Here is a 15,030-nt window from a genome sequence, read left to right on the forward strand (position 1 = left end):
CCTTGAACAGCGGTTGACTTCTGTTCTATTTTTGCAACTCTCTAATTTATTTGCTTTTCTTTGTTTATAGCAGGTGTGGGGAACCTTTGGCCCTCTAGGTGTTGCTGAACTACAACTCCCAGCAGCAGCAGCAAGCATGGCCAGTGGCCAGGGATAACAAGAGCAACATCTGGAGAGCTTAAGGTTCCCCATGCCTGGGAGAGCAAGAGTGTGAGAGAGCACTAGAGCACAATTCATGCATGTTATAAGGAATAAGAAACTAGATATGGACATAAAGTATATAGGAAAGGAAATGAAGACGGGGGGGTAGCCTGCATATTTTACAGTGACTTTTCGACCAGTATAATGCCATGTGCCTTACTGAATGGGCATTGCCAGTGTAAGTACATACCCAAAAAGGAAACTCTAATAAGTTGTCTAGGAAACAAAGGAAGACACCTTATAACAGCTCAGATAGCTTTGTCCTATTTAGTCCAGCGCTGACTGTTATTTTTATTTATTTATTTATTTATACCCCACCTTTCCTTCCAAAGGAGCTCAGGGTAGCAAACAACAAGTGATTAAACCATAAAAGAAACATTTAAAACAACGTGCAACATTTAAAACAGATGCAGATTTGGAAAGATCTCTGCTGAAAAAGTTGTTGGGAGTGGAAGCTATCCAGTAGTCACTGAAAAGGCAACAGAGATGGTGTCTGTCTAATATGGTAGGGGACGGAATTCCAGAGGCCACCTGGGACTCTAGTGACACAGATGGATCCAGGAGCACCTCCAGACTGCTAACATTCTCTTTAATGGGGAGTACGACCCCATCCGGGACGCAGGTGGCACTGTGGGTAAAAGCCTCAGTGCCTAGGACTTGCCGATCGAAAGGTCGGCGGTTCGAATCCCTGCGGCGGGGTGCGCTCCCGCTGCTCGGTCCCAGCGCCTGCCAACCTAGCAGTTCGAAAGCACCTCCGGGTGCAAGTAGATAAATAGGGACCGCTTACCAGTGGGAAGGTAAACGGCGTTTCCATGTGCGGCTCTGGCTCGCCAGATGCAGCTTTGTCACGCTGGCCACGTGACCCGGAAGTGTCTGCGGACAGCGCTGGCCCCTGGCCTCTTAAGTGAGATGGGCGCACAACCCCAGAGTCTGGCAAGACTGGCCTGTACGGGCAGGGGTACCTTTACCTTTACCTTTACGACCCCATCCACAGCTGGCAATTGACTCATTATCATGGTTTGGGAATCGCCTGCCCACAGCATCTCCATCTTGCCAGGATTCAGCCCCTTAACCACCATCATCCAGCCCACCACTTCACACCCACTCCTGATTCAAACAGACGCAGAGCTAGGTCATCAGCAGAATGTGGATGAGACCTCATCCCAGATCTCCTGATGACCAATCCCAGCAGCTTCATATAAATGTTAAAACAGCTCTGGTAAAAAGGATGGTACCCTGCCGCACTCCAAAGCACCCCCTCTTTCAGGATGGCCAGGACCACCTCCTCCCCCAAGGATGCATTGACCACACTGTGCACCTCACCAGGCCACATCAACTGAAACTGATCCCAGGAAGTTTGCAGGTGCTGTAGTGAGCATAGATGTGGCATCGAGATTGCTATGAAGGCGAGCAGCCTTACACTCAACGTACTTGTAAAAAAATCACAGCGGGCTTCCGACTGGCAGCTGTTCTCCAAGGTCTCAGGCTAGGGTATTCTCCCTCACCTGATGCCAGGGAGGTTGTGCATGCACCACTTTGCCACTGAGCTATGGTCCCTCCCGTTATAATTATGGTGCATTTGGGGGCTAGCATGCAGCCCGCATGGCACAGGTCCAGCCACACCCATCTCTGCATGGGCATTCCCAGACATCTCCTTGTGTCTTTTTGTTCCCGCAGACTTACATCCGGAGCATGGACAAAGACTTCGTGGCAGCCACCATCCAGGCCATTGGCCGTTGCGCCACCAACATTGGCAAAGTGCGTGACACATGTCTCAATGGCCTTGTGCAGCTGCTGTCCAACCGAGATGGTGAGAGCCCTTTTTCAGTGCGGTATAGCTAGGAAAATAGGGGCGTGTGGTCCAGAGGGTGGTGGCTTGAAATGCAAGAGCTCAATTCCTAGTGTTGTTGTTGTTGTTGTTGTTGTTGTTGTTGTTTAGTCATTTAGTCGTGTCCGACTCTTCATGACCCCATGGACCAGAGCACACCAGGCACTCCTGTCTTCCACTGCCTCCCGCAGTTTGGTCAAACTCAGGCTGGTAGCTTCGAGAACACGGTCCAACCATCTCATCCTCTGTCGTCCCCTTCTCCTTGTGCCCTCCATCTTTCCCAGCATCAGGGTCTTTTCCAGGGAGCCTTCTCTTCTCATGAGGTGGCCAAAGTATTGGAGCCTCAGCTTCAGGATCTGTCCTTTCAATGAGTACTCAAGGCTGATTTCCTTAAGAATGGATCAGTTTGATCTTCTTGCAGTCCATGGGACTCTCAAGAGTCTCCTCCAGCACCATAATTCAAAAGCATCAATTCTTCGGTGATCAGCCTTCTTTATGGTCCAGCTCTCACTTCCATACATCACTACTGGGAAAACCATAGCTTTCTTAGTATACACATTTGCATATAGTTTGTGAAATTTTTATTGGAGCAGAACTATGTGGAGCACTAAAGCTCTACTTTATGGCTGTGAGATGGGCTACTCACCCCTGAGTAGAACTTTGGTTGCTTATAGAACTTAGTTTCTTTTGTTGGAAATTTTTAATCTGAGGTTGGAAGGCCACCTATCAGGGTTCCTGTAGGAGTGGATTTCCTGCATCAGCACAGAGTTGGACCACATGCTCTTTGAGGTCCCTTTCAGTTCTGTGATTCTACAAAACGAACACGGCCACTGGGGAGATGAAAGGCAGACTGAGCATCCTTGCATACAGCCTTAACACTTTCCCCATCCTGTCACTTAGAGCTGGTTGTGGCCGAGTCTGTGGTTGTCATTAAGAAACTCCTGCAGATGCAGCCGTCTCAGCACAGCGAGATCATCAAGCACATGGCAAAGCTGACCGACAACATCCAGGTGGGGGCTTGAGCTGGCAGAAGATGCTCTCCTGATGGGTGGGCTCTGATGAGGAAAGGGAGGGAGGGAGTGGGAAAGGCTGGTCCAGGGATCTCAAGAGGAGATGCAGTGCTGTTTCTTGTGCATAGGTACCCATGGCTCGGGCCAGCATCTTATGGCTGATCGGCGAGTACTGTGAGCATGTGCCCAAGATTGCCCCTGATGTGCTGCGTAAGATGGCCAAGTCCTTCACCAGTGAGGAGGACATTGTGAAGCTGCAGGTCATCAACTTGGCAGCCAAGCTTTACCTGACCAACTCCAAGCAGGTAAAGATCTTTCCGAGAATTAAATAGGAGTGGCAGCTTTCCCATTGAATGCAATTAGCAGGGTGGGTAGGATTGCTGTCTGCATGCCAAGGGCACATATTTAATATACTGTAACTCTGGTTACAGTATATACAGTGTGTGTGTGTGTGTGTATAACTCTGGTTACAGCGGGTAGCGCTGTAGGTTAAACCACAGAGCCTAGGACTTGCCGATCAGAAGGTCGTTGGTTTGAATCCCTGTGACGGGGTGAGCTCCCGTTGTTCGGTGCCTGCTCCTTCCAACCTAGCAGTTTCCTGCTCCTGCCAACCTAGCAGTTTGAAAGCACGTCAAAGTGCAAGTAGATAAATAGGTACCGCTTTGGCGGGAAGGTAAACAGCATTTCTGTGCGCTGCTCTGGTTCACCAGAAGTGGCTTAGTCATGCTGGCCACATGACCTGGAAGCTGTACGCCGGCTCTCTCGGCCAATAAAGCGAGATGAGCGCCGCAACCCCAGAGTCAGCTGCGACTGGACCTAATGGTCAGGGGTCCCTTTACCTTTACCTCTGGTTTTGTGCTGAAGGTGTTAATCATCTCAAGGCAGAGGAACATTGGACTTGGGGCTGGGGCAAATGTGGCCCTCCAAGCCTCTACTTGGCCCTCAAAACTCTCCAGTGGCCCTGCTTCACATAGGCGTTGAGTGTTTTGCCTTCCTGGAATCCTATAATGTGTCTTGCTTGACTAGATAGGGGATGAAGGTGTCTGAGAGAGGGAGGGAGGGTGGGCAGGCCACAGAGTCTTAACTGACTTGGGCAGTTCACCTCCCCAGAGCTGGAGATGAAGTCTGGGACTCATTTTGCCACTGTGCTTCTGAGATGCTCCAAGCACCTCTGGAGCGCAGCTCTGAAACAAGCCTCAGCCAGTTAAGTTTTAACACACGTATGTTATTTATGTATTATTTCAGAACATCTCTCTCCCACCTTTCTCGACATAAATAGATTCCCCAATTCTCTAGTGACTGAATATGTATGATAGAAATAATGAAAAGCCACACATCCCGCAGCTGTAAAAACAGCAAGAGTGGCATTAAAATATAATTTGTGCAAAAACACAGGAAAATAATGTGGCACCAAAAAGTAGGTCCCAAATGAGTTCCATAAGAAGGGCAAGCCACAATCAGTGGGGCTACAGTCAGGGGGCTGTCACCAAGAAGGTCCTACCTTTGGTCTATCTGTTCAGTGGCGTAGCGTGGGGGGTGCAGGGGGGGCCGGCCGCACCGGGCGCAACATCTGGGGGTTAGGGGGCGCAAATTCACAGGTTAGGGAGCACAAATCCATGGGTTAGGGGGCACAAATTACTTGCCTTGCCCCGGGTGCTGACAACCCACACTACGCCACTGTATCTGTTTCCGCTGGACCGCTCTTCTCTCCCAGCTCCCCCTAAAAGGGGGGTTTCACCAAACACAGAGAAGCAAGAACAAGAACTGAAGCTTCAGAACGATGCCGGTTTTCAAAAGATCCATTTTTTTAATATATAAATTGGTTTCTACACATACACACACACCACTCCTTCCAGGCAAGCAAGAAACATTGTTCCAAGTACAGGGATACATTCCAGCCAGGGAATACACATGAGGAGGGTGTGTCCTGGGCATTGTTCCAAGGGCCAGTTAGAGAGGCTTGGAGGGCCACATTTGGCTTCCGGGTCCGAGATTCCCCACCTTTGAGCTAAGTTCATAGTAGACCCATTGAAATTAGTGAATCTAAGGCGGCCGTGCCAATTTATTTGGACACCAAAAAACTGATCTGACTGTGTGGACTGACTAGTGTTTGTTTTGTGGAGGGAGCAAGAGGCAAAGAACATGCCCCATAGGTGCAAGAATTCACTTGAGTGCCGTATTTTTAATATTCAGTTGGAAGCCGCCCAGAGTGACTGGGGAAACGCAGCCAGATGGGCGGGGTATAAGTAATAAATTATTATTATTATTATTATTATTATTATTATTATTATTATTATTATTATTATTTTCTGTTATGCCCCTATTTTATTTTAACATACTTCTTAATGCCGAAATAGGCTTCTAAGAAATTTGCAAGGTAAAAAAAAAACCAGTCGCACCAACATTAAAATTTAAATATTCATAATTAAAATACGCAATGAAGCAATCCCATGAATGCATCTTTTTCTTAAGCACCCTTTTTGCTGTAGTTCTGTATTGGTTTGTTCTCTGCCTCTGGCCTAAGAGACTCTTGGGGAGGCCACTGGCTTGCCCAACTCTTTGCCAGGGCCCAGTTCCTCTAGCGCAATGCGGTCTTCTCTGCCACAGAGCAAACTGCTGACCCAGTATGTACTGAACCTGGCCAAGTACGACCAGAATTACGACATCCGGGACCGTGCCCGCTTCATCCGCCAGCTCATTGTGCCCACCGAGAAGAGTGGGGCCCTCAACAAGTACGCCAAGAAGCTCTTCCTGGCCCAAAAGCCCGCCCCAATCCTGGAGTCCTCTTTCAAAGGTAGAGTGAGGAGCCGCGTATAAAAGGAGCAGCCGAGGGAACAGGTCATGGGTGTGTTGATAGTAGCACAGCACGGACAGTGGCGTAGCGTGGGGGGTTCAGGGGGGGCCGGCCGCACCGGGCGCAACATCTGGGGGGACGCGCTCGCACTCGCAGCTCTCTGCCCCTACTAAAATCCACGGGTTAGGGGGCGCAAATTACTTGCCTTGCCCCGGGTGCGGACAACCCACGCTACGCCACTGAGCAGGGAGAAATAGGTTCTCATTCAGAATTAACCTACAGGTTATATAGACAGAATTTATAGCTGAATAAATGAGTAAGTTAATTTGGAATATGCAGAAAATATAAAAAAAAAAATTAAGGAACCGCAGGAAGAGGGGAAGGGAAGTCGAGTTTCAAAATGTTAAAATGATTGTAAAATTATTGCAATGTATAAAATTGAAAATGATTTTTTAAAAAAGAATTTATAGTTAGCCAACCAAGAGGGGTGTTGGGTGGTGTTGCCTAGCAACCGGCATGATCCTTGCTGAGATAACTCTTGCTCTGATTGGTTGTGTAGTTCTGTGGGAGTTTCCCCCCTGTAAGTGTAGTTGTTGAACGTCTCCATGCTATGAATTAGGCCTGTAAATAAAATGAACCCCCTCTGTTTCTCCTCGCATTTTATACTGTTTTTGACCAGTTTAAAGTATTATCAGGATTTATGTTCTCTCTGGGCTCCACTTGCTTTACTCAAATCACTCTGCCTAACGAAGGGCCACGGGTGGCGGGGAGGCGGTGCTGTTGGGTGGGCTTGTGTGGATGCTGATGCTTTGCTGCTCTTTGCAGACCGTGACCACTTCCAGCTGGGCTCGCTTTCGCACCTCCTCAATGCCAAGGCCGTAGGCTACCAGGAGCTCCCGGACTGGCCCAGCGAAGCTCCTGACCCATCCGTGCGCAACGTGGAGGTATTGGCTTCCCCTCTGCCCAGGAGTAATGGGAAAACTGGCGTTTCTCTGAGAAACATTGTGAAATGGCTTGCCAGCCCTTTGCATCCGAAAGGGAGTCACCAGTCCTTGCTGACAATGGCTGCCAAGACAATGGTTCTGCCGGCCCTGCCTTCCTTACAATGGTCATAGTAGTAGTAGTAGTACAGGTGAAACTCAAAAAATTAGAATATCATGAGAAAGTTCATTTATTTTAGTAATTCAACTTAAAAGGTGAAACTAATATATGACATGCAAAGCAAGATGTGCTTCCACTTCTCAGAGGTTCAATCTTGCTCCATTTGCAATCCTTGTTTTGCTGATGTCCTTGAATATTCTAATTTTCTGAGATGGTTAATTTGGGGTTTTCACCAGCTGTACACCATGATCGTCACAATTATAGCAAATATAGGCTTGACATATCTCGCTTTGCATGTCACAAATCTATCTCATGTATTAGTTTCACCTTTCAAGTTGAATTACGGAAACAATGGAACTTTTCCACAATATGGCATATTTTGGAATGGCTTATCTTCCACGATAAGGCTTGGCATATCTTGCTTTGCATGTCATGAATCAATCTCATATATTAGTTTCAACTTTTAAGTTGAATTACTGAAATCAATGAACTTTTCCACGATAGTCTAATTTTTCGAGTTTCACCTGTAGTAGTAGTACAGAAGTTGGGCAATAGGGGCAGTACAGGATTCCTACTGGTGTACCGACCTCCCCGCTGCACCAAGGATTCCCTGCCCGAGCTGCTTCAGGTCGTGGCGGATATGCTCCTGGAGACACCTAGCCTGGTTGTCCTGGGGGATTTTAACATCCATGCCGACACGACCTTACAAGGGGCCGCTCGGGACTTCGTGGAAAGCATGGCCTCCATGGGGCTGTCCCTGAATAAGTCTGGCCCAACTCATAGCCACGGACATGCCTTAGACTTGGTGTTTACCTCTACGGATGCTGGTGATCTGACATTAACTAAAAGCGAAACAAAAGAAGTGCCATGGTCAGATCACTTCCTGGTGCAACTGGACTTCTCCGCAACCCTTCCCCTCCGCAGGGAGGTGGGACCGATTCGGATGGTCTGCCCCCGCCACTTAATGGATCCAATTGGCTTCCAGAGAGTGGTAGGGGATGCTCTATCCCAAGTTGATGGCCTTTCAGCTGATTCCCTGGTGGCCCGCTGGAATGCGGAGTTAACCAGGGCTATTGACTGTCTGGCTCCGAAGCGCCCTCTCCGACTGCATGGAGCCCGGACAGCCCCGTGGTTTTCCCCGGAGCTGAGGGTGATGAAACAATCGTTGAGACGGCTAGAGCGCCGGTGGCGGAAAACTCATTCTGAATCAGACCGGACACGGGTTAGAGCTGAACGTCGAGCCTACCAAGTGGCAATGGCGACGGCGAAGAGGGCCTTCTTCACCGCCTCCATTGCATCTGCAGAAAACAGCAGCAGGAGACTTTTTCAGGTGGTTCGCAATCTATCAGAACCACCTGTACCACCGGGGCCTGGTAGGGACCCCAAGATCTCCTGCAATGCTTTTGCAAAGTTTTTGCAGATAAAATCGCTCAGATTCAGAAGGAGGTAGACTCCACCGTGGGAGCAGGGCCAGGGCGGGAGAGTGCTAGAGTTCTGTCTGGTCCTGTTACATGGGATCAATTCCAATCTGTTACCTCCGAGGATGTGGACAGGCTGCTTGGACGAGTGAAACCGACCACCTGTCTCCTTGATCCTTGCCCATCCTGGCTGATAAAAGCGAGCCGGGAAGGGCTGGGCGATGGGCTCTGCGGGGTGGTGAATGCTTCCCTCTGTGAGGGAGCCTTCCCAGACCCGCTGAAAGAGGCGGTCATTAAACCGCTTCTTAAAAAAACATCTTTAGACCCGACCAATTTGGCCAACTATCGCCCAGTCTCAAATCTGCCATTCTTGGGCAAGGTGATTGAGCGGGTGGTTGCTGAACAACTCCAAGCACGCCTGGAGGAAACGGACCATTTGGATCCTTTCCAATCGGGATTCAGGCCTCACCATGGGACTGAAACTGCCTTGGTCGCGCTGGTTGATGATCTCCGGCGGGCTAGGGACAAAGGTGAGAGCTGTTTCCTAGTTCTGCTGGATCTCTCAGCGGCCTTTGACACCATCGACCATAACATCCTTCTGGACCGTCTAGAGGGGCTGGGAGCTGGGGGCACTGTTATACAGTGGTTCCGCTCCTTCCTCCTGGGCCGTGTCCAGAAGGTGGTGGTGGGGGGTGAGTGTTCAGACCCCTGGGCTCTCACTTGTGGGGTGCCTCAGGGTTCTGTCCTCTCCCCCATGCTTTTTAATATCTATATGAAGCCGCTGGGAGAGATCATCAGGGGGTTTGGACTGGGTGTTCATCAGTATGCAGATGACACCCAGCTCTACCTCTCCTTTAAATCAGAACCAGTGAAGGCGGTGAAGGTCCTGTGTGAGTGCCTGGAGGCGGTTGGAGGTTGGATGGCGGCTAACAGATTGAGGTTGAATCCTGACAAGACAGAAGTACTGTTTTTGGGGGACAGGAGGCGGGCAGGTGTGGAGGATTCCCTGGTCCTGAATGGGGTAACTGTGCCCCTGAAGGACCAGGTGCGCAGCCTGGGAGTCATTTTGGACTCACAGCTGTCCATGGAGGCGCAGATTAACTCTGTGTCCAGGGCAGCTGTCTACCAGCTCCACCTGGTACGCAGGCTTAGACCCTACCTCCCCGCAGACTGTCTCGCCAGAGTGGTGCATGCTCTAGTTATCTCCCGCTTGGACTACTGCAATGCACTCTACGTGGGGCTACCTTTGAAGGTGACCCGGAAACTGCAATTAATCCAGAATGCGGCAGCTAGACTGGTAACTGGGAGTGGCCGCCGGGACCACATAACACCGGTTCTGAGAGATCTGCATTGGCTCCCAGTACGTTTCCGAGCACAATTCAAAGTGTTGGTGCTGACCTTTAAAGCCCTAAACGGCCTCGGTCCTGTATACCTGAAGGAGCGTCTCCACCCCCATCGTTCAGCCCGGACACTGAGATCCAGCGCCGAGGGCCTTCTGGCGGTTCCCTCATTGCGAGAAGTGAGGTTACAGGGAACCAGACAGAGGGCCTTCTCGGTAGTGGCGCCCGCCCTGTGGAACGCCCTCCCATCAGATGTCAAAGAGATAAAGAATTACCTGACGTTCAGAAGACATCTTAAGGCAGCCCTGTTTAGGGATGTTTTTAATATGTAATGCTGTATTGTTTTTAATACTGATTGGGAGCCGCCCAGAGTGGCTGGGGAAACTCAGCCAGATGGGCGGGGTATAAATAATAAATTATTATTATTATTATTACAATTTTTCTAGAAAAAGAGGTGCCGGAACTCGCCATGAATGCCTCCTTTGTTCTCTTAGAATGGCAATGTGCCCACCTGAAAGTTCTGGCAAGTTCCAGCTGAAAAAAGTTGTTGTTGTTGTTCCTGCTGCTGCCCTAACCACTCTGGGCAGCTCTCAACAAAATATTAAAAACACAATAAAGCACCAGCCATCGAAAACATGCCTTCAGATGTCTTCTAAAAGTCAGATAGTTGTTAATCTGTTTGACATCTGATGGAAGGGCGTTCCACAGGGAGGACCCCACCACCTTGAAGGCCCCTGAGTGTGGGCCACTCTCATTGTGGACTTCCCATAGGCCAAGGGTAGGGAACAATTGGCGGCCCTCCAGAAGTTGCTGAACTGCAACTCCCATCCACCCCAGCAGGCATGGCCGATGGTGAATGGGAATTGTAGTTCAGGAACATCTGGAAGGTTCATCACAGCTGCCACAGGCATCTGGTTGGCCATTGTGCTGGGCTTGATGGGCCTTTAGCTTGATCCAGCTCTTGTGAATCTTACCCACACCCCTGCTTTTTCGCCCCTCCTCAGGAAGAGTCAGTCGGCCCCATGGAAAGCAACATTGGGCTGCTGGGCGAGCGGATAGAGGTGGTGTTTGCTGGTGCAGTGATGTTCTTCCCCTCTTGCTCTCATGCTGCTATTTCCTTCCTGTTCCTCCTCCTCCTTCAGTTTTCTTCTCTGCACTATAGCTCTGACTATGCATGCAGTGTGTTCAAACTAACCTTTAATTGACCAGTTAGGACTAATGGATTGATATGCCTTTTCTTCAGCTAAAGATTGCCCCTTTCAAAAACAGCAGGTGGTAAAGACAATCTTAGCAAAGGTATTCTCATGTTCTCTCTCCCCCGGGAGGGAAATGCTTTTTCTGAGATGGTGACTTCCATGATGTGTGTGCCTTTATTTATTTTGCTGCAGAACTGTTTGGTTTTACCCCAGTGCAAATCTAACCCAATTTTAAGGAATCCGTTGAACAGCTAAGCTGCATTTAACTGGGTGACAGATTGCCTTGAGGCTTTCAAGCAATTCTGCCGTCTCCAGAAGTGCGAGCCAGCAGGGTCAGGTGATACATGGTCCAGTACTGGGTGTAGATCAGCAGGGAGCAGAAGAAATCATTTCAAGGCCTTACTCAACCATGGAACTTGCTACAGCTTCCTTCCCTTAGATGGAGCCTACCTCACTGCGTTGTTGTGAGGAGAAAATAGAATCAACTCATGTTTGCTACTCTAAAGTGGAGGGAAGATAGAATGCAGAACCTCTAGGTACATGTACAGTGGTACCTCGGGTTACATACACTTCAGGTTACATATGCTTCAGGTTACAGACTCGGCTAACCCAGAAATAGTACCTCAGGTTAAGAACTTTACCTCAGGATGAGAACAGAAATCGCGCGGCGGCAGCGGTAGGCCCCATTAGCTAAAGTGGTGTTTCAGGTTAAGAACAATTTCAGGTTAAGAACGGACCTCTGGAACGAATTAAGTACTTAACCCGAGGTACCACTGTACACATGTCTTCTTCTGGCCATCTCACCAGAGCAGGCCTTAGGGAAAGGCTATAACTTTCTGTGCAGAATGACCCAGATTTAGTCCTTGCCATTTCCTGTTAAAAGGGTCAGGTTGCAGGTTATGAGGAAGATTTTGGAGAGCTGCAGTCAGTCACAGGAGACGTAGTACTTTGATCTTGGTGTAATATGCAAGTTCCTGTGTTGCACCAGAACCTGGACAGGCTGTGCTTTGCTGCAGTGATTCCCGCCTGGATATTATCATCACCATCAGTTTATTGATATACCACTTTTTAGCTAAGGCCCCTGAAGCAGTGAACAGATTAAGAGAAAATAAAATATAGTAAAACTGCAGTCAATACACAAGTACAGTAAATCAATAAAAATATAAAATAGCAAAAACCCAGGTGTATCATGAACCACACTCTGGGCATTCGTGAATTGGATTTGTGCTGTCACTGCAAATGCTAGCACAAACAATAGGCCTCTCCCTGGAAACAACTGCAGTTGTGGCAAAGTTCTTGCAGTTGCTGTCCATGAGTGGGACTAGCTGGCTCAACCTGTGAATTTCCTGCCATAGAGCCATGCGCGCTTTGAGTGCATCAAGCATGATTCCGAAAACCTTGACTCATCTTGGCTCACCCTTCTGAGGGCTGCTCCAGACAAGGCTGTATTCCTACATGGATATCAGCGCCATGTAGAAAGTGCACATCACATGCCATGTGCACTCCTTATGTGCAACAACTGCATGTGTCTCTGTTTCACCTTGTGCTCACATGGCATTAAACAACCTGCCTTCAATTGCAACAAATAAGCACACTGCATGCTACAGTGTGACATTGCACACTTATTTTTTATTTTGTCTGATGCAGGAAAAAATTAACTCCCTTTGGTATGATGTGAATCTAAGTCTCTCATTCTTCTGAGCTGTTCTTTCTGGTCCCATTTCATTCACATGTAGGCCTTTTTAATGTGCTCACTTCTGTGTAGTGAAATCTCTCTCTCTCTCTTTTTTTTCCCCCTGCTCTGGCCAGGTTCCAGAATGGACCAAGTGCACTAGCCGCGAGAAGAGGAAGGATAAAGTTGAGAAGCCCTTCTATTCTGATTCAGAGGGAGAGTCCGGGGCAACAGAATCTGCTGACAGTGGTGAGAGGAGAAGGGGCCATTGCTCAGGGTTAGAATACTTGCTTTGCATGCAGAAGGTCTGACATATTTGAGTTTAAAAGAGATAAAATAGCAGGTGATAGAGAAGACCTGTGTCTGAGACTATGAAGAGCTGGCAGTGATGAACTAGCTCAGGCATAGGCAAACTCGGCCCTCCAGATGTTTTGGGACTACAACTCCTATCATCTCTAGCTAGTAGGACCAGTGGTCAGGGACGATGGGAGTTGTAGTCCCAAAACATCTGGAGGGCTGAGTCTGCCTATGCCTGAGCTAGCTAGATTAATCCATCTGGTCTACTATAAGGTAGCTTGCTGTATTCCAGCACTTTTCACCAGTTTGTAATGGTGAAACACCAGCACACAAACACTAGAGGGTGCAGTTTTCTTCAGTCAAATGCAAGCACTTTCCAGACTTTATTTCATACTGTCTTGTGTGTTGCCTATCAGTGGAAGTGGGTGATCAAGCTTAAACCAGCAGCTCTGACATGCGAGAAGTTTGGAATTCTGAAATCACCACAGCTTCTGCATGTGGGCACTATATTAGGCTCCACTCTTAAAGGGAAGGGACGTAGTATTGGTGTTTTGCAACTTTTTGACCTGTTGCAGGACCTTAGCCAAACCTTAGCAGAGTATACGCAGAGTTCACGAAAGCAATCGGTTGCAGGCAGGATGGACGAAGCAGGAACCAGTAACTTGTTACTTATAGGTGTTTATTATTTACAGTGGACTTCAAGTTACTATTTACAGGAACAGAACAGAACACGGATCTTTAACTAGCTCTCTCACCACACGACTCTCACACTAACTCTTAACTCTCAACACTCTACTAACACATTCCAGTCTGTAGGCCATAAATCATTATTCCTGTGAGTGAGCTTGACCAGTGAGAAAGCTGTCTCCAGGTCTCTATATCTCCAGGCAGATTTTACTTCTTTACAATGTCTTGGCTGTCAGCCAAACTCCTAATTGACTCGGTGTGAAGCTGCACGTATTCAGATTCCCAGCACGTAGTTCAGTGGTAGAACACATGGCTTTGCAGGCAAAAGGTCACAGGTTCAATCTCCTGCCTGAAACCCTGGAGAGCCTGCCACTGGTCCATGAACTGAGCTACGTGAACCCAAAAGTCTGACTTGGTATAAGGGAGACCAAGGGAGACCAAGGAAAGGAGCTGGGCACTTGGGCCACTGAAGATGCAGGCCAGTTGCCAGTAGTTATTTTGAGAATTAGTTGGATTGCCTATGGGACACAAGGATGGTTCATAGTAGTGCAGTGGTGGCAATGCCCCACCAACCTCAGTCTGCCCTCAGCTAGTTCCCACCTACCTATTTACAGCTAGTCCAGGGAGCAGCCCTGCCTGTCATCTTCCCCTTGCATCGTCTCAGAGGAGGACAGGAGCAAAACTAGAATTGATTGGCTCTGCCTGTCATTAGTCCTGACACCCTGCCTGCCCTCCAGCCACCCCACCAGTCTCAATGGGCATCAGCTACTGCTGTAGGTGTTCTAACACAAGGTGCACCCAACTGCAATGTCTATGAGGATGTGAATGACTTCCGTGCAACAGGGAGGCAGCGTCTTTTCTGTGGCGGTGCCCCATGTTTATGGAATTCCATCTCCTAAAACAAGACTGGGGAACCTCAGGCCTGGGAGCCAATGGCAGCCATCCAGCCCTCTCTGTCTTGGGGCTCCACTCACACCCTCCCAAGTCACACCCTCTAACCTCCTCTAGTCATCTTACCTGGTTGGAATGAGCCTTTGACCTGGGCTAATATCACCACCTTGCCTTGGTGGAGGATGGTGTGTGTGTGTGTGTGTGTGTGTGTGTGCAGCTACTTTGGCCACCCCCACCATGGTACAAGGCCCCCAGGACATTACTCACAAGTGAATGTGGCCCTCAGGCTGAAAAAACCCAAAAGGTCAGCCTGGCACCCAACCTGCATAGTTTTTAGGCTGCAGCTCTTTGCAGTTATTTTTTAGCCAGATCTTTTCATCGGTGCCTTCATCTTGAGTTGCACCTCTTTTCCTGTGTTTTATGGTTACTGTGATGTATTTATTTATTGCATTTATACAATAAATGCCCCCACCCCTTTTCCTGCACAACCTGTTGCATGTGTGTTTGTAAGTGTGGGGCTCCTTCCCCTCTTTCTCTCTCTCCCTTTTTTTGCCAGAGCCTGAGACGGTGAGTGGGTCTGAAAGCGAAAGCGGCA

General features: G+C 48.8%; 1 protein-coding gene across 1 annotated transcript in view; it reads left to right on the forward strand.

The window, feature by feature from the left end:
• The window catches only part of AP3B2 (adaptor related protein complex 3 subunit beta 2), a 59,518-nt gene that overhangs the window by 26,709 nt on the left and 17,779 nt on the right, over window positions 1–15,030 (forward strand). Inside the window, exons 13-20 of the mRNA XM_081887519.1 lie at window positions 1,879–2,011; window positions 2,930–3,039; window positions 3,168–3,344; window positions 5,647–5,833; window positions 6,659–6,777; window positions 10,697–10,753; window positions 12,698–12,809; window positions 14,992–15,025. Of these exons, the coding sequence (XP_081743645.1) occupies window positions 1,879–2,011; window positions 2,930–3,039; window positions 3,168–3,344; window positions 5,647–5,833; window positions 6,659–6,777; window positions 10,697–10,753; window positions 12,698–12,809; window positions 14,992–15,025 (929 nt within the window). The remainder of the gene's footprint in view (window positions 1–1,878; window positions 2,012–2,929; window positions 3,040–3,167; window positions 3,345–5,646; window positions 5,834–6,658; window positions 6,778–10,696; window positions 10,754–12,697; window positions 12,810–14,991; window positions 15,026–15,030) is intronic.

The sequence above is a fragment of the Podarcis melisellensis genome, assembly GCF_964234715.1.
Source record: "Podarcis melisellensis genome assembly, chromosome: 14".
NCBI classification, from domain to species: domain Eukaryota; kingdom Metazoa; phylum Chordata; class Lepidosauria; order Squamata; family Lacertidae; genus Podarcis; species Podarcis melisellensis.